Below are 24995 nucleotides of genomic sequence, written 5' to 3' on the forward strand. Positions count from 1 at the left end.
TTTTTTTTTTTTTTTTTTTTTTGAATGCTTGTTGCTTGTATACATTTAAGCTAACTTGCCTATTCACATTCTGGATTGAGGCAGCTGCTGCTGCAGCTGAGACGGAGAATTGTGGGTTTGGGTGGCCTTTTTTGGCTGGCAGAAGTGAGGCTCCGGGTCCTGTGGGATGGGCAGATGCCATGCAGAGGCTTTTCACGGAAAGTCACCTCATTAGCACTCACGTTGGCCTTTTCCTTCCTCAGGGCCCAGCTGGTCCTGCTGGTCCTCCAGGGCTGATAGGAGAACAAGGCATTTCTGGACCTCGGGTAAGCCTGTCCCAATACCAGGCCCCTCTCTAGCTGAACAGAGGGCACGTTGCCAGGCAGGCTGAGGGTGTCTCGGATGATGCTCTTGTAGACAGACCTCCCTTTAGCTCTCCTCTTTGGCAACACAAACCCCAGATTTAACCTCAGGCCTTGCAGTGACTGGATACTTCACCCTAAGAAAGTAAGAGTTTCCTTTTTTGGTGCTCCAGGGGCCTCTAAGTCTCAGTTCTGCTCCCTCCAAGCGTAGGACCCTGGGTGGAAATCAGGGGATGTTCTTGAGATGGAACCATGGAAAATCTAAATCCCCCAACATGCTTAGATTATGCAAGGTATTTCACCTTTGGTCCCTGGCGATAGCCCCTTGTGCTTATGTATTTTGTATAGTGAATGCCTCAAGTTCACCCTTGAGTTCAGCACAGAAGATGGTCCTTAAACTTATTGTGACTGCAGATGTTATCATGCATTGTAGCTATCAGCAATGATGAGCAGAGACACATTGTCATTGCTGGGCTAGGATCAGGTGTCGTGGAACTACATATTCAGGTTTCCCTCATGTCTGAGATGATATTGAGGGAGGTATCCTATCATTTGTTACCAAAAAATGACTAATAAACTGATAACAAGCTCAATATGTTGCTACATAAATGCATAAAAATATTTTACGGTGGAAGAGGGCAGGAACTTGCTTAGAAAGTCCTTCTCTAGCTTGAAAGCTGATAAATACATATTTTTAGAGGTTTTTTAAAAAAACATTTACTTAACTTGTAGTTCATTAACAATTTAAGATGGTATAGATGCAAAGCTATTCAAATAGTTATCCAATAGCTCCAGAAACATGTATTGATTTGCACTTTTTCACCACCTATTTTAAGTTATTTCTGGGCTAGGTAGACTGTACCACATTTTAAGAGTCAATTTCTTTGATCAGTTTGTTCATTCACCTAACAGGCTTTAACAAACCCATATGCACCAGGTGCTCATTGTGAGTGTGTGAAAAGGGAGACAGGATAAAGTCACATAAAATCTGGGAGCTTGCTGTCCAGTCAGGAACCTAGGATATGTATATTAATAACTGCAACATGCGTTAATTTGTGAAAACTGGCACTGAGAAGTAATACTCATGTTTTAAATTTGTGCACGCCATTTCCGTGCATGTTTATATTTGAGTCTGTACCCCTGTGCTCAGAGCTGAGTGCTTGGGATTTGCAGGTGGGACAGGTCCCATGCCCCTGGCGGGCTATGACCCCCATGCAGGGGAGAGTCAGGTGTCAGAGAGAACTTTGCTTGGATGGTTGACCACTTGACTGACACATTCGTCCCCTCCTGCTCCAGGGAAGCGGAGGTGCCGCAGGTGCTCCTGGAGAACGAGGCAGAACCGGTCCCCTGGGAAGAAAGGTTTGTCTTGAGAAAGGTAGAGCTTTCCTGAGGACAGGGACCAGCCAGGCACACATGCCCCCTCTCCCTCTTTTGTCAGTCTGTCTGTCCCTCCTCTTCAGTACTACTGGTTCCCACTCCAGCCTCCCCTGTTGATTGCGGCTTGGCCAGTGGGATTATTGTCCCCCAACAATTCCCCCCATAATCCCCACTACCATCCCTGCCACCAACCATCCCTGCTCAGAGGGCTGGCTTTCTCCTGGCCACAGCCCTCCACCAGTGGCCGGCTTTTCTGCTCCTCTCTTGCTTGGCTTGTGCCGATAGTGCAGCACCCTCTGAGCCATCAGAGCAGCTGGGCAGTGCTTGGCACAGTTTCAGCATAATATGGAATGAGCAGTCTTTAAACATACATAGTGCACACACAGCGGCTCAGCTAATCACATTTAGATCATCCAAGAGCCCCGACCCTGACTGTTCTGGATAACAGCAAGTCTGCTACATGAAGGCTACCTGAGAACCTCCTTTCGATCAGCTTTGAGATAAATTACGATTTGTCATGACCAGTCTGAAAAACTGCCTGTTTTCTGTAAAAGAAATGAGTTCCTGTGAATCCACGATGGTCTCTGCCTGGAGGGTGTTGCTGGGTTTCATGCTGGGCTCAATGTCCGCTGCCTTCTGTGCCTTCTTCTCCTGGCTGTTACTCTGTCTTATCAGCCTGTCCCCCCATGCCACGCTGGTGAAAAGGACAAACACAAACCCTCCTGGATTCTTTTCTAGGAGTTTGCACATGAATGTTGCAATTTAGAAAATCATTTCACTGAAATCTCAAAGGTAAAGTCAGCACATTGCAGCACCCTTACCTAGAGTAAAAGCAGGGCTTGGCATCACAGTGTAAGCCAGCCTTAGGCCACAGGGTCTCAGCCGTGTTTCTCGTGTCTAGGGTGAGCCCGGAGAGCCAGGACCAAAAGGAGGAGTCGGAAACCGGGGCCCTCGTGGGGAGACGGTAAGGTCACAGCACGCTCCGGGCCAGGTTGTCGCTGACTCTTTGCTTGAAGGTGCAGGAAGCCAGGAGAGGGTTCCAAATAGAGATTAGCCTTGCTTCTTGTGTTATTGGGGATATGGCTGGAAATAGTGAAACTTGCTGCTTATATCCATGGCAAATTAACACGTTTTATTGTATTGGCAGGGTTAGAGAGGTGGTGTGGGCAGCGGGTAGAGACATATTTTTTCCCTGTGTTTTTCCTGATACAAGGGAATGTAGAGGCTAATGAAGCTTAAACCACCTTCATCTGAGGTCCCGCAAATGCTTTGCAAGCATAACTAGATGAAGCTTTTCTGCAAAGAAGTAAATGTCATTTGGGTTAAAATGGAATTGGATTTGATTAGATCTCAATCCAGATGGAAACAATTTCTTTTGAATGAGACATCTTAGGAATAGAAATTAGTACCCCAGTAACTCATTTTTCAAATGCTATTTAAAAACGCCCCAACAATTCACCAACAATAATTTTGTAATGTACATTTCCACATTACAAAAGAATACAGAAATCTACGGTCCATTGTGACTTTTTGCAAAAGGAATCATGACACCTAAACACCATATGAAAGGACCAGGTTGATCTGACTGTTTTAATCCCAAGCTTTAAAATATTTTTCTTTCTTGCATTTTTTTCTTTTCAACTAACTGAAGTTTAAAAACAAATCTGTTTGTACTACTTTTAATCTCAGAAGCACAGGGAAAAAAAATCAGACTTTAAAATCTATTCAAACCATTGAAGGAAATCTCTTCCTGATTCTGTTTCTATTAATTTGGGTCAACAGATCTCTAGTTGTTGATGTCTGTTGAAAACTGTAAATTAACTAAGTGGCAAGTTCCTACATATGTTAGAGATAGTAATGGACAATTCACAGAAGTTCTTCTGATTCTTTTGAAATAATTAATGAAGTCCAGTTCTGAATGCTCCATATGAGAGAGCAACAGGAACAGATCTGAGCATGCTGGGGGGAGGTGTTGGAAAGGAGGAATCTAGGAGTGATGACTTGGAAGGAAGGGAAGGGATATGGGGAGGGGGAATATGACCTGGGCCTGAGAGATGGAGTTCAGTGTTCTTGTTTTGAAGTAGAATCAGAGACTCATGGATGCATAGAATCAAAGTCACCATCAAGATTCCTGTCAATTCTAAGATTCTCGGGGTTGACGAGTCTTTGCTTCTACATCCAAACAGAATCTTTACCCAAAGCTCCCAGCAGTTCTTTCTGTGTTGTTGGTCTGCCAGCGCCATTTTGCTACGGGAGTCCTTTGAGCCCATCGCCTACAGAAATGGTCTTGTTCACCCTTGGAGGATAGGACAGGAGCAGGAAGTGTGCCTACTCCTGTACCGTAGTCTGGAAACATTTCAGGAGCTCAAGATCCACTTGTCAGGGCAGCAGCAGGGCAGAGACGATGGTTATGGCGCACCACGCATGGCAACCTGTAGTCACATCTCTTTTTCACTCTTAGGGAGATGACGGGAGAGACGGAGTTGGCAGTGAAGGACGCAGAGGCAGAAAAGTACGTATCTGCTGAGGATTCTCCAAGAGTCCTTGTTGCCAGGAGGCTCCAAGGACAACTTCTGATGTGTTGTGTTTTAAAAGAATTATTTCTTTAAAAGTTGTCTTTGTATTTGAGTGAGTGTTTTCTTTTGATGACTCTGTAGACATTTCTTTCTTTCACGGTCAATTTATTTTAGATGAATTTAAGTTAGAACCGAGTATTCAATAATGTATTTATCTTTTATAGGGAGAAAGAGGATTCCCTGGCTACCCAGGACCAAAGGTAAATAATCCCCAGTTGGTTTAAATCTGCATGACGATTCAGCTCTGGTATGTCCAGACTGAGAGTCAGAATATCTTGGCATTAGGCATGGGTCAACCACTCAGTTAACTGGGCTACCCTGAGAAAGACCCTTCCTCCCCTAAAACACTTTCTCATCTGTCAAGTGGAGGTCACAATACATACTTGTCCTAGTGCTTATGAGATTTAAATAATATATAACGCAATCCAAGTACTCTGTAAGCTGTGAAATGCTATAACCTATATGATAGTATCATTACTGATTAAATAAATGAAGACTATCTGCAAATACCACAAATATACTAGTAACCCACTGGAAAAGTGAATCAAACCACTTGGTTTGATTCAACCACTTGGTTGCCCTGGAAAAGTGTGGCCCACATGTCCCCTGGATGTCTTGCCCCACGGACCCTCAGTGAGATCTTCTGTTCCAGAGCTTACTGTGCCACTTCTCGGCTTTCTTCCCAGGGTAACCCCGGCGAGCCTGGGCTAAATGGAACACCAGGACCCAAAGGGATCAGAGGCCGAAGGGTAAGTTTGCCTGGGCCTTGGCTACAGGTGAGGAATGAGAATGGATGTTTCAACGTGATTAACTGCCGAGGCTTTGACAATTATCCTTCACTTGCACCCTGGCCAGGAATAGCACAGAGAGGAAGGAAGGGACTCCTGAGCCCCAGACCAATGTCCTCAGGGCACCGCCATGGCTGTGGTCCATGGCTGTCCTCCTGCAGGTGTATTCCTCTTCCTCCAATTCACCTCCAGGGTCGCCAGCCCAGCTCACTCCAGGCACAGCACCCACCTACAGTCTCAAGTCTCATTATGGGTGACTGGGAAGTCTGTGCAGTCACTTTGGGCCATGCCCACCCAGACAGTCAGGCAACGGGGTGAATGAGGCATGGAAACTGCTTCTGAAGCGTCTGGGCTCATAAGCAAGCCAGGCCAAGGCCACGGGCTTTTCAGCCTATTGGTGCTGAGATTGCACTTCCTTAAGCTACTTTTGACCCTGATAGCTCTTTTTTTTTTATTCTTTGTGTATATGTGTGTGTGTGTGTGAGTGAGACAAAGTCTCCCTCTGTTGCCAAGGTCTTGCTCTGTCATCTGGGCTGGAGTGCAGTGGCGCCATCTTGGCTCACTGCAACCTCCATCTCCTGGGATCAAGCAATCCTCCCACCTCAGCCTCCCAAAGTGCTGGGATTACATGCGTGAGACACCACACCTGGACAGATTACTCTTTTCAATGGATGTTTACTCACTCTCCTAAAATGGCAGAGTCTTCAATTAGCAAATTGTGGCGTAGATCTGGGTAAATATTGCTAACAGTTATTTTCAGCCTGAAATGTAGTTTAAAAAGAAACATAATTATCCTATTAATTTGATCAGTGAAGACAGTCAAACCAGATCATTTAATACCCCAAAGAGCTTTAAAACATTGGATGATTAACTACACTGAACACATTAGCTAATTCATTGTCTGTTACCTATTCTCCTGGGAGTCCTTAGTAATCATATTAATGGCTCTTGGGAAAGCATCTGTCTTACCTTAGCCTGGCAGAGAACATAATCCCTCCATAGTTGGTGGGGGACTCCCATTGGCTTTGTTGAGGTTTCTTGTCCCTAAACTTGAATTTAAGAGACATTTTAGCTCACTTAAAGTGAGAGATTTCTCGTGGTGATGGAGTCCCTTGGGTTAGATCACTTTTACCGTCCCTTCCAACTATAGGAGCCTTAACCTCTCCACTTTCTGACACAATTGAACAGTGTTTGTTCTGCTCCCTCTAGGGAAATTCGGGACCTCCAGGAATAGTTGGACAGAAGGGAGACCCTGGCTACCCAGGACCAGCTGTAAGTATTTATCCAGTTCTGACCCAGCCACCTGGGGCTGGGTGCTTTACACATGGTCCCTGAAAACTTCCCATCACTGCTTTGCTCACAAGAAAGTGTGCTCTGTGTGTATTTGCTTGGTTGTCAGACCAACTCTCTGACATCATGATGCAGCAAAGAGATTTTGAATTTTAGAGTAACAAGAAACTTAAAAAAAATAGGTTTCATGGGATCCTGTCATCTAGGGAGTGTTGTAATTTGCCTTTATAGTTTCCTGGCATAGGTGCATTTGAGGTTTGTATAGAGGAGAAACCAAAGAGGGGAAATCTGAATACCTTTTGCTCGCATCTTGCAGAAGCAGTGCAGTTATGCCAGGTCTTGGTTTGGCAATGCTTCGTTTGGTCTATGAAATCCCAAGGGAACTCCTGATTTGTGGTTAAAGCCCACTAGTCATGCCGCCACCAGGAGCCAGGAGGGCATCCTCCCACAGCCCTTCCAAATCTCTTTATTGCTAATACCTTTGTTTTCTTATTTGAATTTCTCCCTATATTGTCCCTCAATATTGAAATTGATGAGTTTCAAAAAATAATGGAAAAGATAATTCAGGAGTTGGAAAATCATTCCTAGAAGGAAAGGTTCAGGGCTTAGTTTAGATGAATTAGGGAAAAGAAGGCTGGTCAGGTGGCTCTGACTGCTGTCTTTAAGTAGGTGAAGTGTTGGGGGGAGCACATTAAGCCAGTTGCTGCAGAAGACCAAGCAGGCAGAAATGGCCCCCTGGAAAGACAACTAATGGCCCATGAGATGCCTGCTGGACTGTCAGCGTGGTGAGGTTTAGGGATAGGATGCTGAGGGAAGCCTTGAGTCAGTCCCTAGAGCTCCCCGGGGTGGAATTCAGCTGAGATGCATTAGACACGGAGGGAACCAGGACAGCTCAATGATCTCTGACTGCCCCTTCGGCAGAGGTGTATCAAGCAAGCGTGTGAGAGGGAGCTCTTTTCTCAAGAGAAGGAGAATCTAGACCCAAGCTCACTAGTGGGCTTTACATGGATTGGTGGTGAGCTTCCTGGTTTCAGGACCTAAGGCTATTTCAAAAGCCAAATGACCTCCCAGGGAAACACATTTGCTCTGAGAATCTTTTCTCTTTTGTTTTGTGAGAGAAAAAATCAGGTTTATAGGGAGAGGCTGTAAACAATCAAGGTTATCCAGGGGCCCCTTTGTTTTGCTCTGTGTATTTCTTCGGGGCGGGGGGTGGGGGCGGTGGGGCGCAAAGGCTGTTTTTTCAAATTCCCCATCTACTGTGCCTCTCAGCCTTTCCTTCCTTGGTTTTACAGGGTCCCAAGGGCAACAGAGGTGACTCCATTGATGTAAGTTGCATGTATCCAGAATGACTCATTACCTCATGAGCCTTTGATTTGCTCTCCTTACATATTCTTTCATTTTCTTTTAAAGCAATGTGCCCTCATCCAAAGCATCAAAGATAAATGTCGTAAGTACACGATTTTCTGGATTTTCTGTTGTCTGACAATGCATATTTTTAATTTGAAATTCTCACATGGTAGAGTAGTCTCTCACCCTTTCTTCTCTTTGTTTCTTTTCTAGCTTGCTGCTATGGTAAGTTGATTTTGGTGACTTTTTCCTAAGGAAAGGAAGCCTCCCTTTTGTAGTAAGTATGGTTTGTCTTTAACCCTCTACCCTTCACTTTCCACAGGGCCCCTGGAGTGCCCCGTCTTCCCGACAGAACTAGCCTTTGCTTTAGACACCTCTGAGGGGGTCAACCAAGACACGTTCAGCCGGATGCGAGATGTGGTCTTGAGTATTGTGAATGACCTGACCATTGCTGAGAGCAACTGCCCACGGGGAGCCCGGGTGGCCGTGGTCACCTACAACAACGAGGTGACCACAGAGATCCGGTTTGCTGACTCCAAGAGGAAGTCGGTCCTCCTGGACAAGATTAAGAACCTTCAGGTGGCTCTGACATCCAAACAGCAGAGTCTGGAGACCGCCATGTCATTTGTGGCCAGAAACACATTTAAGCGTGTGCGAAATGGATTCCTAATGAGGAAAGTGGCCGTTTTCTTCAGCAACAGACCCACAAGAGCATCCCCACAGCTCAGAGAGGCTGTGCTCAAGCTCTCAGATGCGGGGATCACCCCCTTGTTCCTTACGAGCCAGGAAGACCGGCAGCTCGTCAATGCTTTGCAGGTCTGTGCTCTGTCGGTGCTATTGCCATCTCCCTTTCTTCTGGAGCGCTGAGAAGTTTCTCAGACACGCCCATGCTCCTTGGTGGCTTCATGTCCCATAGCTCCTTCAAGGAGACCATGGCTTCAAGGTCCCCAATGAGGCCATCTGCCTGAGAACTTCTCTTGTAAGGTCTCCAGGACAGCCCTGTGGCCCCAGCACTACAGGGACACCTACATGCCTGTAGCACTGCCCCCAGGTTCCTCCTCACAGGTTGACAGCTCTTGCTGGTTAGTGACGATAGTGTCAGTGACACCCTCTATCTACTAACAAGGTGGTGTGGCTTGTTTGCTTTATTCAACATGTGAGGAGGACCTGGACGTTTGGATCAGTCCTGTCTCCTCCCAAGATGGCCCCATGTGCACACTCTGAGCTGTGTCTTACTGGATGTGTACTGGGCATTTGCTTCCCATAACTGGCTGGTGAGGTTTGTGTCATCCATCTCACCTCATGGATAGGACGATCCTGCTGTTAGTGAGGTGCTCGTGAGAGGCTAGGACCCTAGTCCATTAGACTCTGAAACCCATGTGCTGATAATACCCATTCCACTCTGTCCCAATCAGCTCTGAAGGTGAATATCCAGGGTGGCCCTGGAGGCCTGCAGTCTCTTAGTAAGGTCCCCAAAATTACGCCAACTCAGCAACTCCGATCTACACCACTGTGCAAAGCTTTCTTCAGCCGGGCCCCAAGGGCAGCCCACAGAGAGGTCAAGCATCCCTTGTAATTCTAATACATAACTGGTTTAATTGTGTGTGTGTGTGTGTTTGAGACTGAGTCTTGCTTTGTCACCCAGTCTGGAGTGCAGTGGCATGATCTTGGCTCACTGCAACCTCCACTTCCAGGTTCAGGTGATTCTCCTACCTCAGCCTCCTGAGTAGCTGAGATTACAGGCACTCGCCGCCATGCCTGGCTAATTTTTGTATTTTTCTTTTTTCTTTTTTTTTAATAGAAACGAGGTTTCACTATGTTGGTCAGGTTGGTCTCAAACTCCTGACCTCGTGATCTGCCTGCCTCAGCCTCCCAAAGTGCTGGGGTTGCAGGCATGAGCCACCGCACCCGGCTGACTGGTTTAATTGTTATATCAATTAATATTTATTCAGTGCAGTTCTGGTGATACTGTTCAAGACAGATGGGTGATGGATAGGAAGGAGTCCAGCCAGGAGTCAGGAGGCCTTGGCCTGGTTCCATACTCCCCCCACCCATTTAAAGTAATGTGCATGCCACTTAACTTCCCTGCGTCTCAGATTTGTCACCTGTAAGTTGAGGCTGGGGCAAGATGATTGCTAATGTTTTTCCTTCCACATTGCATATTCATTGGGAATCCAGTGTTGAAGTTGGGCTACTGGCCATGTGCTCTTGTTGGGGGGTTCATTCACATAAATCTGTCCTTGTGTGGGCTGAGGGACTCAGAGCCACATGAGTTTCTTAGCATGGTTTCAACAAGATCAAAAAATTATTCGTTCATTCGTTCATAATGATTCACTCATTCATTCAGACTACCTATTTGTTAAATGAATAATTACTAATCGTGTGCCAGGTACTGCGATAGACAGGACTCTTTGCATCCACTGGGAGTGATTTTGTTACGTGCTTTAACCACACCTGAGAGAGTGGGGAAGGGATGGACCTCCCATATTGGTGCTAAAAATAATGAAAAGATTAAGTTCCTACTATTTGCCAGAGGATACACCAGGTACTAACATTTATTATCTAATTTAACCCTCCAAATGACACCATTAGGAAGGTATTACCCCCATTTTATGTCTGAAAAAAGCTGAACCCCATTTGAACGGGATATGAACTCCAGCTCACCCTATTAGAATAAAACCTATGTCTTTCTATTATACTCAGAGTCTAGCCCCACCCCCAAATGAGAAGGTATTCCCAATACTGCCCTATTGGGAGGTTAGTCTATTTTATTGATGTGGCTTTGATTTACTCCTCTGCCGTATTTTCAGATATTACTGATCATGTACACCCCTACTAAAATTGTTCCCTTGTTTAAACCAGATCAATAACACAGCAGTGGGGCATGCGCTTGTCCTGCCTGCAGGGAGAGACCTCACAGACTTCCTGGAGAATGTCCACACGTGTCACATTTGCTTGGGTAAGCTGTTTATGTAACAGGAAGATCTGCTCAGCTGCAATTGCAAAACATAATATCCATAGGAGAGTGAGAGAATAATGATGATCTGTAAAAAGAGCTTGAGTTCAGTTGATTCCCAAAGCCTCCTATTTACCAGTGTAAATACTACTGCAGCAGTTTCTGTATTAAAAATGGACCTCCCACGACAGAGCTTCTCTTTGATGGGGGATAATTCATTTTATAGTTAACAAAGGAGGAGGTGGGTTCTGCTTCAGTTTTGACATTAGAATCTAGAATGAAAATATTTGGCACTAGTGACATTCTAGAACATATTTCTTCAAAGAGTGGCAAAGAAGTAATTTAATGTTTCTTTTCTTTTAAAAATGCCAGCACGTGGCATACTACAAAGATTTTATGTTACTGATTTGTTTCATCTACTAAGTGTTAGGTGATGGAAACTGAAATCTGGCCGTAATCAAATCAAGGCAGCAAGATATAAATTGGTTTTGATTTTGGTCCTTTTTGCTTCTTTTTTTTTTTAGACAGAGTTTCTCTCTTGTCGCCCAGGCTGGAGTGTAGTGGCACAATCTTGGCTCACTGTAACCTCCGCTTCCTGGGTTCAAGTGATTTTCCTGCCTCAGTCTCCCAAGTAGCTGGAACTACAGGCACCTGCCACCACACCCAGCTAATTTTTGTATTTTTAGTACAGACAGGGTTTCACCATGTTGTCCAGGATGATCTCGATCTCTTGACCTCATGATCCGCCTGCCTCAGCCTCCCAAGGTGCTGGGATTACAGGCGTGAGCCACCGTGCCCAGCCCGCTTTTGATCTTATGGGATCATTTTAATCACCCAAGGCTCCCAGCAGATTGATGAGTTGTGTATCCTGCTGTGGGTGTCACAGAATAAATGGGCTGCCGTGCTTCTTTCTAGACATCTGCAACATTGACCCATCCTGCGGATTTGGCAGTTGGAGGCCTTCCTTCAGGGACAGGAGAGCTGCAGGGAGCGATGTGGACATCGACATGGCTTTCATCTTAGACGGCGCTGAGACCACCACCCTGTTCCAGTTCAACGAGATGAAGAAGTACATAGCATACATAGTCAGACAACTGGACATGAGCCCAGACCCCAAGGCCTCCCAGCACTTCGCCAGAGTGGCCGTTGTGCAGCATGCGCCCTATGAGTCCATGGGCAATGCCAGCATGTCGCCTGTGAAGGTGGAATTCTCCCTGACTGACTATGGCTCCAAGGAGAAGCTGGTGGACTTCCTCAGCAGGGGAATGACACAGTTGCAGGGAACCAGGGCCTTGGGCAGTGCCATTGAATATACCATAGAGAATGTCTTTGAAAGTGCTCCGAACCCACGGGACCTGAAAATTGTGGTTCTGATGCTGACTGGCGAGGTGCAGGAGCAGCAGCTGGAGGAGGCCCAGAGAGTCATCCTGCAGGCCAAATGCAAGGGCTACTTCTTCGTGGTCCTGGGCATTGGCAGGAAGGTGAACATCAAGGAGGTATATACCTTCGCCAGTGAGCCAAATGACGTCTTCTTCAAATTAGTGGACAAGTCCACCGAGCTTAATGAGGAGCCTTTGATGCGCTTCGGGAGGCTGTTGCCGTCCTTCGTCAGCAGTAAGTCCTGCGTGGCACTGCATGTGCCCTGGCCTGGCTTTATGCTTGGGCCAGGAGGAGTGTGGGAACAGTCATGGAAAAGACAACCGATGTGTTGACTGGAACTGGTTCGTTCATTTAACAAACATGTATTGACACCTGCCATATGCCACAAATGCTTTTAGGAGCCAGAGTAAGCAGGGAACATGCAGACAGACCCCTTGTTCTTATTGACTCGTTTATCCCACCACATTTGACCGAGCGCCTCCTAGCCATGAGGCACTCTTGGTGTCCTTAACAGTTTACAAGAGGGTGGGCCAGTGGGTCAAATGCACATTTATTATGCATGACATAATAGGCTGGCATGTCGCAAGGAAAGTGATTTCTGTTGGGGGCACTGGGGAAAGCTTCTAGAAAGAGTTGCTTTGATCTGGGCTTAGTCACTAGTCCTGTGCTTGGATACCACTGGGCCTTTGCTCATGGGACTCTCCCTCCCTGGAATGCTCTCCACCGCACTTCAGCAGCAAACTCATATTCATCTTCAAAGCTCATTTCCAATGACTTCTGCTCGCCGTGGAGGTTCCCGCTCCCAAGGCCTGCTCATGGTTAATCCAGACACCCTACTTAGGACACCTTTACCTGGCCTGCGGATCATTTGTTTGTGGTCTGTGGTCCCCTAGACTGCTCTTTGAGGAGCTACAGCCCATTATAGTTTCCAGAGCCTGTGTATAGTGTGTAGCCTAGGGTCAGTAAAGGCAAGACTTAGAACAAATGAGGGGGATTTATAAAGTATAAATAAACATGTATATACTGAATGTTTATTATTTAAGGGAATATTGAGGTCTATGAAAACAGTATTCACATTTGGCACCCAAAAGACTCAGGGAAAAATGTGAAGCAAAGGTAAGCCAGCAGGTTCACCCACAGGTCACTGTTCCTGTATTCCTAAGATTAAAAACAGAAGCTTTGTTCAACAAAGCATTGAGAAAATATGAAAGCAGTTGGATTATAATCTGATGTTCAAGAGACTAGAACTTGTCAAACTCTCCACTTGATTTTTCTTCTATCCCTGTCTTCTCCTTCACATTAAATAAATATATTTTAAACTTAATCACCCAAATACCGCCAAATAGAACATATTGGCTTACCATGTTTTATGGATCAAATGCCATCATACTTTATGTTTAAAATCACTGGACATAGTTTGTCTGATATGGTTAATTCAACAATGATTATGGGCTAAATAAATGTTATGTGATTCATTTAACTCGCTAACAGATTAATTTTAATTTTCATATTATTAGCATGCAGCTCAATTGTTTTCTTTTCTTTTTTTTTTCCTTAGGTGAAAATGCTTTTTACTTGTCCCCAGATATCAGGAAACAGTGTGATTGGTTCCAAGGGGACCAACCCACAAAGAATCTTGTGAAGTTTGGTCACAAACAAGTGTAAGTGATTATAATTATTGTCTTAAAAATTATAGTGCTGCAGGGATTGCACAGGTCCTCCAACCAACTCCTGGCTTTATGGGATGAGGACTTTGAAATCCAGAAAATGTGACTTCTCAAAGGTAATGTGGGTCATGCTTCTCAAATAATCTGTTTTATCAGTTAGCTTTTGCCGCATAACAAGCTACTCAAAACTTAGTGGCTTAAAACAACAACCACCTATTTATTTACTTAATTAATTAATGTATTTAGAGACAGAGTCTTGCTGTGTTGCCCAGGCTGGAGTACAGTTGTGCAATCTTGGTTCACTGCAACCTTTGCCTGCTGGGTTCAAGCAATTCTTGTGCCTCAGCCTTCTGAGTAACTGGGACTACAGGTGCATGCTGCCATGCCTGGCTAATTTTTATATTTTCTTCAGTAGAGATGGGGTTTTGCCATGTTGTCCAGGCTGATCTAGAACTCCTGAACTCAAATGATCTGCCTGCCTCAGCCTCCAAAAGTGCTGGAATTATAGACATGAGCCACTGTGCCTGGCCAACAACCACTTATTTAATTTGTAATTCTGTGGATTAGCAATTTTTGTCTGGGTTCAACTGGGTGGTTCTTCTGTTTTCTACTTGGCTCCCTTATATTTGTGGTCAGCTGCTTGTCAGCTATAGAGCTGCTGGTCTAGAATGGTCTCAGCTGGGCTGGCTCATCTCTGTTCCATGTAGTCTCTCATTCTCAGCAGGCTAGCCTGGGTTTGTTCACAAGGTGACCTGGCAGGGTTCCCTGAGAGAAGACAGAAGTGTGCAAGGCCCCTTGTGACCTAGCTTAGAACTGGCACACTGTGACTTCTGCCACATTCTATTGGCCAAAGCATGTCCAAAGGCTAACCTAGATTTAAGGGTGGAAAACTAGGCTTGATGGAAGGACTTGTCACATTACATTGTAAAGGGCATGGGCAGAGAGAAGGTAGGTAATTGAGACCGTATGTCCAAACAATCTGCCATATCTGGTGTGAAATGATTACATAAAAGAAGGATTGAATACATCAAAAAATGGACTCTATGTCTTTTAAAATTGTTAATGCTGTGATAACATGTAATAATGGTAATAATAGGAAGCCATGTGCATGTTCTACTGTGAAGACTGAGGTGAGGGATGGGAGTGGGCAGGACTGTGGCACCCATGCTGATGCTGCTGCTTGGCCCATGTGCCATGGTTCATGCCCTGCTCCATCTCGGGTGCCAACTCTAGGAGCAAGGAGGGCAGTGGGGCCATGTGACAAAGGGCTAGCTGGGGCGGTGTGGCCACAGAAACTGAGCTCCTGTAGTGTGTCAGCAACGTGTGCTCCTTAAGGGAATGTCACAGTGGGTCATGCTTTGGAGGGAAGTGCAGATTCTGCAGATTCTGAACTTCATACACAGATGAGATATGAATGCAAATGATCGTTGGAAAATTACTACCTGGCTTACTACTGGCTGACTCTCAAGATGGGGAAAGAGAGCCCATCTCTTCTTACTGCAGACCCTTCTCTCTATCACCACTTAAGTCCTTCAGCTCTTTCCTTTGACCTCAGAAGGAGTGGCTTTAAATCTCAGCATAGCAAGAATGAATATCATTGCTAAGGCAACTAGGACCTGTATCGTGGCACTGGATGCTTCATTTAGCTTTGTAGCCTCTATTTTTCTAGGCTTTAATGGTTCCTATTATTTCTCTGAAACATTCCCTAAAATTGACTTAACCTTTTTATCTTTTGGAAAACAGAAGGAATGAAGTAACCTAGTATTTGAAGTCTTATGATATTAACTTGAAAATATATCAAGATATGATTCTAAAATAATACATTTTCTTCTAAGATCAAGAAAGCTACGAAGTGTGGGTCCGTGTTGTTGTGTCTGTTTGATTAAGTTGCTATTCTCTCTAGATATTGGTAATGGATCAAGAAATTGTAAAAAAAAAAAAAAAAAACACACATACACAAAAATTAAGACAAGTAAAAAAAATATATATATACTCCCAATAGTAAGCCCTGGAGCAAAATAGTACATGCTAACTTTATAATTTTCCAGCTCAACATAGCATTTGATTGAGTGGATAGCATTTGATTGAGTGGGTAGCATTTGATTGAGTGGATATTTTCTTATAATGTAAGTAGCTAACTACTGATTTCATTTAATTTTTGGTGTATGTTTTGGTTGGTTAATTGCTATAATGAGAACATTGTTGGATATTATTTATTATTGTCTCTTATTTTCTCTCTGCCTTTATTTTATAAATTGAAAGATGTTTTTGTAGAACAATATAAGCTTCATTTTTAATGATTCTATTTTTCAATATGCTGTTCCATATCTTTTTTTAGTGGGGCACAGATCCTTAAAAGAAGGAATTTAATATATGCACTACTATACATAATCTATAAAAACTATTGCATGCATTTTGCTAAAACAAATTTAATGTAGTTCATGGGGTTATGTCTTTGTTTATTTTAGATAGCAGGCAAAAGTAGAGGTAATATTTAATTTGTCTTAACAGAAATGTTCCAAATAACGTTACTTCAAGTCCTACATCCAACCCAGTGACGACCACGAAGCCGGTGACTACAACGAAGCCAGTGACCACCACAACAAAGCCTGTAACTATTGTAAATCAGCCATCTGTGAAGCCAGCTGCTGCAAAGCCGGCCCCTGCGAAACCAGCCCCTGCAAAACCTGTGGCTGCCAAGCCTGTGGCCACAAAGACGGCCACTGTTAGACCCCCAGTGGTGGTGAAGCCAGCAACGGCAGCGAAGCCTGTAGCAGCAAAGCCAGCAGCTGTAAGAACCCCCGCTGCTGCTGCCGCAAAACCAGTGGCGACCAAGCCTGAGGCCCCTAAGCCACAGGCAGCCAAACCAGCTGCCACCAAGCCAGCCACCACTAAGCCCGTGGGTAAGAAAGCCCTTGCTATGGCCGCCGTCTTGTGACATCCTCATTTACTGCTCCAGGGTGTGTTCCTCAAAGCCTGCATGTAACACACTCAGAATACAGTCCTTGATCTGGGCTTGTACATCTGGATGATGTGTTTTAAGAGGTGTTGGTTAGGGGTTTCAGCCTCTGCCGCCTCCCTTCTCCCACGCCCCATCCTGGGCCCTCAATCCTGTCCTGGGGTAGGGATGGGAAGCTCTCATTCTCTCTGGAATGTCAGTGGGGGCACAGCTCACCTCACCTGGAAATTGAGTTGTCTTAAACTAAAGGGAAAATGTTCCAGGTCAAAATAGGGTTTTAGCCCCTATTTAGGGAGTGAGAGAGACAGAAAGAGAAAGCCTGCAGTTGGTTCTTAGGCAGCAAGGCAGCTGTTTCTGGGCTGGTGTTTGGAGCCGGACTCGCCTACCTTAGAATATGACTTGAAAAGGTCTGGGGGAGCCCTTTGCAACTGCAAACTTTGTCCCTGCCTCATATCCACAGAAAAGGGGCCCTAAGCTGTGTGCTGTGGCAATGTTGGGTGTTCAGTCCGGTAGCCCGAAAAGTGAGAGCCTGGATCATCAGTTGTTCCCCAAGCCTGAAATCTATGCGCATACCGACCATGAGAAAAATATTGAAAGTAATGGCAAAACCCACAAATACTCTGCACCAACTTAATATATTTCAGACTGAATTAGATACAAAAGGTAGATGGCTCTAATGAGACCAAGAGTATGTTATTTTATCGTTTTATTAAAGAAGACACTGGAAGACACTATCGAATGTCGCAAGCTGTAAAGAAGGCCCATGATAAAATGGAAATTATCTTCATTTTATGAACAGTATGAAAGAGAGAAAGCAGAATTCCTTTAAAAGAATTTCATGTCATATCCTAACATTTTATGATTTAATACATTTTAAATTATGGGGCTCATTTTGTAGCAAACACAACTTATGATTAGTATGCGGGGCTTGGATTTCCAAAGTATCTTCTTAACAGTGGAGATTTTTAATAGAAAAAAAGATAGTTGATGAATGATGAGATTTTTCATTACTGTGAATTGCACATTTCATGTATGCTGATAGGTGATAAGAGCAATATTTTTTAGGGGCTTGAACAAGAAATTAGTTCCCCACCTCACCTAAATTTCGAGTCAATTTGTCTGTTAACACATCCCTTTCAGATTTCCTCTCTCGCTCATGCACAACAGTCATGGAGGGTTTTATTTTTTATCTTCACACTCTGATCTATCTTCCAGTTAAGGTGTCTCGAGAAGTCCAGGTGTCTGAGATCACAGAGAACAGCGCCAGACTCCACTGGGAGAGGCCTGAGCCCCCCAGTCCTTATTTTTATGACCTCACCATCACCTCAGCCCATGATCAGTCCCTGGTTCTGAAGCAGAACCTCACAGTCACGGACCGCGTCATCGGAGGCCTGCTCGCTGGGCAGATGTACCATGTGTCCGTGGTCTGCTACCTGAGGTCTCAGGTCAGAGCCACCTACCACGGAAGTTTCAGTACAAGTAAGTACATGATCGGTACAAGTCAGTACCTGATTTCTATGTAGAGTATCAAATAGGACACAAAGGAGACACTTACTTGTTGAATCTATTCTGAAATAAACACAAATTAGAAAACAAAACAAAACAAAACAACTTAGCCTGGGTGCTTTGGTGGCACCCTAACTTTATAAAACACAGAATGGAAAATGGGATTCCATGTGGGATGCAGTCCTCTGGGTCCTGGGCTACTTTATGGAGGAAGCCAGATCCACGTCACCTGAGCACAGCCCTTTCCAACATTGCACCCGGGAAACATGGCTACGTCTCCGGGCGAGGGCTCCTGGTTGCCCACTACCCTGCCCAGGTTTCCATGTTCAGGAAAACACTAGTCAGTCACTGGCCCCTTAGGGAGTAATGGAGGTGTACCTGAAGTCTCACCACCCCAGGGCTGGAGGATGTCCATAGCTGAGTCTCCCTGCCCTGATCTCACCATAGTTGGGCTCTGCCTTGGCTGGCTCTTGTCCCCAGGGCTCCCCCATTTCACTGAGGCCTGCATTTGAGTGCTGTCCCAGCTTTTCTTAATTATTCATGGTACCCTTTCTCATCTTTCTAAATTCTTCTGGGTTCCCCCCTCCCATTCTTCTTGACCCCCACTGCTCCAGGAACGTGAAGGGGAAGGCTCCTCTTTTCTTCAGGCCAATGCTATTCAGATTGAGGAACCAGCCTGAGGAAAGGGAATTCCCACCAGTGCCCTGGATTAGGCCCATAGAGATATGAGTCCAAAGACCCAGTCAACCCTAGGGCTCTATTTTCCTGGACAGCAGCAGAAGAGGCTGTGTGGGAGGTGAGAGGATTTGTTCGGAAGTTCAGGGATCCCCTCCAGCCGCTTATTAGCACGTGGATCCAACTTGCAGCCCACAGCATAAGTGGTGGATGTAGAGATGTCTTGGATCTCTGTCTTTCAATCACCGCTCGCCCACATAAGACATTAATCACAGCAGGCAACCTTGTATCAGTCACTAAGGATTCCCAAGCCCTCCAGTTTCTGATTTACCTACGAGTTGCATGTATTTTTCTTTTATAGAGAAATCTCAGCCCCCACCTCCACAGCCAGCAAGGTCAGCTTCTAGTTCAACCATCAATCTAATGGTGAGCACAGAACCGTTGGCTCTCACTGAAACAGGTGAGTTGTGAAACTATTAGGTCCATTAATGGCACTAAGAAAATACCCATCCAAAAATGTTAAAGCTTTGGAAGACTTGATTCCAATTTACCTTCTTGGGTTCTAAGTTTTAGCCCAGGCATGACTTCTATGGGGAAAAGGTCCACATCAGCTCTGTGCAGCCCAACATCATCTTATTCTGCAAGATCCCAGGTGTAAATGGAGTCTTACTTTACGTGTGACCAGACTCAGTGAAAAATTGATGGGAGGTGCTTTTGGGGCTATCACTAGAATTCACGTATCCATTAGTCATTTCTTCTGTGCCTCATACTGGGACTCGAGTTGATCTGTGGTCTGTGATGCTGTGAAGATTGACGTTTCATTTACTCAGTGATTTAATCTAAGTTTAAAAACCTGCTTAGAAGAACACAAGACAAATCTGGCTGGAATCCATGAAATGCATGGGTTTGTATCTGACCCACGGGGTGTTCTGGTCCTAACATCCTAAGCACACCCCCCAGCTTAGTGTGTGAGTCTGTGATACCCTCTCTCATGTGCTTGAGCCCCAGAGCGTGTGCATAGTCTACGCCAAGTTAGTGACTGGTTAGTGTAATTCAGGAACTGACAGCTGTTACTTGCTTTTGTTCTTGGGCAGTGAAACTCTGAGAGGCCTGGAATCTCTCATTCAGCAGAATGTGGACTTGGCTTGTTCATCTGTGAGAAACTGATTATTAAAAGAGTTGATAGGCTTTGTTGAAGAGTGTTCAGCAGAGAATGATGGTACTAACAGAAAAAATGGAGATTCCATGGGAATTTAGATATAATACTGTTTTATAGACCTGAAGCAAAAACTTTCTGCTAACGAGGGGACAGTTCATTATTTTCTGGTGTATCATCTACTGTCAGGAGGAGGACAGCATTTCTCTTCACAATGCTCATTTCTGTAATTGATTTTAAAGGCGTTTGTTGAGTGAGCCTGTTAGGCAACCCCACCATGGTGCTTGAGCTCAAAGACAGGCTACAAAGAACACAGTAGATTTCCCCCAGAGGTGCGGGTCAGGACAGATTCAACTCTAACCTCAAAGTTGCTGAAATCTGCGTGTGTCATTTCTCACTCAATGGTTAACTTCACCCTGAATACGGTGTGGGAAATATAAAATGTTTAGCCAATTTAATGCTTCATTGAGAGAAAATGACTTGGAGTAAACTAGACATCAGAGATCAATACTGAGTAAACTGGACAGCAAGATTTGGGGATGTTTTTGATTCTCTTATGTGTGGTCCAGAAGGGACAAGATTGTATAAACAGTGCCTAGTTAATATAAACAACAAAATCTTTAAGCAAGGGTCTGGCTGGGCTGTTTTGTTTTTCTTTTCTTTTCTTTTCTTTTTTTTAATGTTGAGTTGTGATCGAGTTGCTCTTGATCCAGACCTTTAACACTGAGATCGCCTGTCTACCTGTGATAAAGAGAAAAGAGTTTTTGAAATTAGGGCTTGTGTTTCTTTCAAGGCTACAAGTAGTTGATACAGATGAATCTGAATAAAACCTTTCTCCTTCATACCAATTGGGGCATAACCCTCAGACCCAGGATGTGAAAGTCCTCTCACCATTTCACGTGTGTGTGTGTGTGTGTGTGTGTATGTGCGTACACGTGCATATGTGTGTTTTCCCGCCCAGAGTGAAGACATAAATTACTTTTTTTTAAAAAAAGAACAAGGCCCTGCATAATTGATCTCTGATCTCTTAAACTTAATTACTTCATAGTAACAAAACAAGCACTGAACATAGCTCGGCCTGATGCGTGTATGTTGGTGTACACACAGGCATGCCATTTTTGAGAGCTCTTTTTGAATTATTAGGTTGGTGCGAAAGTAATTGCGGTTTTGCCACTGAACGTAATGGTGACAACCGGAGTTACTTTTGCATCGACCTAATAAATGGGACATTTACTTAGAAATGTCTAAAATTCAAAATGGATAACCAGAATTAGGAGAGGAATTTTTATCCCCCCCACCCCCTACCAACCTCTCTCCCTCCCCTCCTCACAGTCTCCTATAATTGTCGTTTTAACCATTTCCCCTGGGGTAGGGGGAGAATCTTTTAATGGTTTATATATTTTTGGATATAGAAAAAGGAGTGACAATGAATCACTCTTTATTAAATAACCTAAAAAAATAGTCACTGCATGCTCACTCAGGAGTTGCATGTATATTTTGTATGCATATTCCAATGACCACAATATGCATTATTTCTCCAAATATACATTTTCTAGACCATTCAGGCAAAACTAAATTTTACAAATACATTTTTTATATTTACATGTGTGCATTTTAATTCCTCTCACTTTCTGCAGCATCTATTAATTAGAAACATTAACAGAGGTGGGTCCCTTTCTTAGTATTAAATAGTAGGTACTATCGTTTGCTTTTTTACTTCTGTGAATAAAAGATGCTGTCTTAAGAACCCGTATTTTTCAGAGTTTATCACGTTGGATTCTGGGAACCTGGTGACCTGTGTTTGAATCTGTGAAGGAATTTGTGGGCAGAAACACTCGGAAATGAAAAGGTTCCTAGTCCTGGGCACCTAAGGCAGGGGAAGAGGAGAGGACCAGTGTTACCATTGGTTCTCATTTGCATATGTTAATGTTTGCCCATTTTGACAATAACATTGAATAGACGCTTGTTTATCAGGAATTTGAGTCAGGCATGTAATGCGAGGGCAGTCTGGTTAGGGGATTTTTTGTCCCCCACAAGGTCTGGCCCTGTTTGGTGTGTGGCAGGGAGAGTCTCGCCTTTGACATGAAGGTTGATTCTGTTAACAGACCTTGATTCCGTTAATATACCTAGGGCATTATATACTGAGGGCAACCACTCAGGATTCCAGCTTTGCAATATTACATGATTTGATTTTAAATGCTTAATATTTGTATTTTTAAAAAATAAAACCGAATGAACCCCCACAAAAATATCTCACTCCGCTTTTTGCTTTGCTCAGCATCTAAAAGGATTATACTCCAGCCACTTTTCTGTCACACATCTGCTGCCTGTAAATGGCACTGAGCAGCAATGGATCTTTCATTCATTACCATGGCCTCCTGAAAGCATGGGTGTGTTGGGCCTTTCTACCACCTGCTTTGTCACTGCTGATTTTGACAGTGCTATGTAGTTGCTAATTTTGGTTTTAGGCTTTTGTTACTGCCTCCCTCTTCTCTCTTCTCATTTTTAGCTAAGGAAGCTTTGGATAGATATTTTCTATGCATATTACTACTAAAGCTAAGACTCTCTGAAGTGTCTAAGCAACAACAACAAAAATCTAAGTTAAAGTTTACTTTTTGCAATATTACAAAATGAATCCTAAATTATTGGCTTAATCACATGTGTTAAAGAAGTTTCAATGCAGAAACTAGACAAAATAACTAACAAAATCATCATGTCCTTTATTATTTATTCTTGAAATTAGCAATCTGTAGAACTGATCGCATTTTGTCCAAGTAGACGTGACTAGGCCAATTGTATACCCCTGAAGGAACCATCATTTTGTGTTTACTAACATTTTATTTATTGATTCTAAGATGCACATTTTTTTTTTCCGTTGAGCCACTTCTGAAGCTGAAATGTGACTTAGAATTGACAACAACATATCATGGTTTATTGGTAGGATTTTGTGTTACTTAGTGGAACATAAAATAATAGTGCACCATAAAATTAAGATATCTTATATTGGATGGAATACAGTATTTGGTTAGCCATGTTCCATGTGAATATATATCATTGATTAGCATAAAATGGTGTATTTGGGGAAAATATCTGACTTTATGTTAATAATAATTTAAAGAACAAACTAATCCCATGGCTGAAGTTAGTTAAATGGCTACAGGGATTTGGGAAATGGTCCTCTCCAGGCTGTCTGTTGTTCATTGCTGTGTAAGGATGTTTTCTGGTTAGTTGCTGGGTGGGGGTTACAATGAGACCAAAGGGATGTTTTTTATCCTGAAGTCTTAATAAATAGAAATCTGTTGGTCAAGATCTGAAAGAGTAAAGGGTCCAAAAGTTAACCACAGCTACATTCTGTAGCTGTTAAAAATTGGCCGGGTGTGATGGCTCACACCTAGAATCCCTGCACGTTGTGGAGCCGAGGCAGGAGGATCACTTGAGGTCAGGAGTTCGAGACCAGCCTGGCCAACATGGTGAAACCCTGTCTCTACTAAAAATGCAAAAATTAGCCGAGCGTGGTGGCTCATGCCTGTAATCCCAGCTACTCTGGAGGCTGAGGCAGGAGAATCACTTGAACCTGGGAGGCGGAGGTTGCAGTGAGCTGAGATCATGCCACTGCACTCTAGCCTGGGCGACAGAGTGAGACTCTGTCTCTAAATAAATAAATACATTAAGTAAGTTAAAAATCTAGTAAGTTTCCTTGGACCCTTTGAACTGACCAATGCTCAAAATGTAGACGGCAGAAAGTGTTTTGGTTCAGGCAAATCATACCTGCATCCAAGGTTTGGAAGCACTTTATACCATAACAACAATGCCGAGTGAGAAGGTGATTGAATTTTCTTGTTTTGGGCACCATTAAACTGATGAGGAACATGTTGATGATTGCAGTGTAAACACCTCTCAGTCTGCCTTCCTTCAGTTTGCTCAAGGAAGTACTTACATAGTGATTTGGAAATCAATATGTTTGGGAAATGTCAAAGCTGATGCCTTTAAAAATGCATTGAAACACTATGGGAATATCAAACTAAGAAAAAGACAAGATTTGCCAATCAATATGTTTTCCACTTTGAAGGATACATATTTTTTTTGCTGATTATAAAGTTAACAGATATGCATTGTCAAGCATTCAGGACGTACAGAGAGATATGTTACATGATTCTCATTGTGACAGCATTGCTGGCTTTTGATGAAAACCAATAGTGACCCAGTGCACAGCCTTCCTATTTTTTTTTCTATGAATATTCTTGCTTGTGGGAAGGTGCATGCATTGCACAAGTGCATCCACTCCCACAAATATTTATTACAAAAACGGACTGTGGTGCTTAGGGTGCCTCGCACCCCACTGTTTTTGAATGGTTGTTGTTAGGATGTTCTAGGTAGGCACCTGTGGCTTCTGGGAACAGGTGGGATTCCCAGAACAGGGTCTTAACCTAACACTGTGCTTGCCTCCATTTCCGCTCTTCTGTTTGGATGCTTTCCTGAAGCCCAATGACCAATAGTAAGGAAGTTTCAGCGGACAGTGGTCTGAGTCAGGCAGCCTTTTACCTCTCTGTTTTCCAAGCAAACTTATGTACATTGTTATTCTAGGTTAGGAAACTGGGGAAGGTTGTGGATACTTTTCAGTCCCTACTGTCTTTTAGGCTCCCATTAGGTTCTCAATAATAAGGAAGAGCAAATTAAGGAAGACTCAGCCAAGCACTCCTCTCAGATAAAGAGAAGGCTCTAGCTTCCTACAGGTTATGCCTGGGGGGCAAACTCATTTCAGAGGGAAAAGATGAACAACCATTGCATCCAAAGACAGGTGGTTCGAGGGAAAAGTCCAGGTTTTAAGTTCGACGAGGGCAAGCCATCTCCCTTTGTACTCCAGGACATGTAAATACTTCTTCTTCTTCTTCTTTTTTTTTTTTTTGCTTAAAACAGTTGCTTTAACATATGCATTCATAGCTGAGGAGAGTCCAGTCAAAACGATGGGTCTCAGAA

General features: G+C 43.9%; 1 protein-coding gene across 3 annotated transcripts in view; it reads left to right on the forward strand.

Moving 5' to 3' along the window:
- The window catches only part of COL6A3 (collagen, type VI, alpha 3), a 92311-nt gene that overhangs the window by 63574 nt on the left and 3742 nt on the right, over positions 1–24995 (forward strand). For all 3 annotated transcript variants that reach the window (XM_011929611.1, XM_011929612.1, XM_011929613.1), the window contains 17 exons: positions 243–305; positions 1638–1700; positions 2620–2682; positions 4180–4230; positions 4459–4494; positions 4981–5043; positions 6292–6354; positions 7665–7697; positions 7783–7819; positions 7933–7944; positions 8042–8535; positions 10582–10678; positions 11591–12289; positions 13614–13716; positions 16234–16625; positions 17897–18160; positions 19224–19322. In XM_011929611.1, coding sequence (XP_011785001.1) covers positions 243–305; positions 1638–1700; positions 2620–2682; positions 4180–4230; positions 4459–4494; positions 4981–5043; positions 6292–6354; positions 7665–7697; positions 7783–7819; positions 7933–7944; positions 8042–8535; positions 10582–10678; positions 11591–12289; positions 13614–13716; positions 16234–16625; positions 17897–18160; positions 19224–19322 — 2632 coding nt within the window. The remainder of the gene's footprint in view (positions 1–242; positions 306–1637; positions 1701–2619; positions 2683–4179; positions 4231–4458; positions 4495–4980; positions 5044–6291; positions 6355–7664; positions 7698–7782; positions 7820–7932; positions 7945–8041; positions 8536–10581; positions 10679–11590; positions 12290–13613; positions 13717–16233; positions 16626–17896; positions 18161–19223; positions 19323–24995) is intronic.

The sequence above is a fragment of the Colobus angolensis genome, unplaced genomic scaffold (assembly GCF_000951035.1).
Source record: "Colobus angolensis palliatus isolate OR3802 unplaced genomic scaffold, Cang.pa_1.0 Scaffold82, whole genome shotgun sequence".
NCBI classification, from domain to species: domain Eukaryota; kingdom Metazoa; phylum Chordata; class Mammalia; order Primates; family Cercopithecidae; genus Colobus; species Colobus angolensis.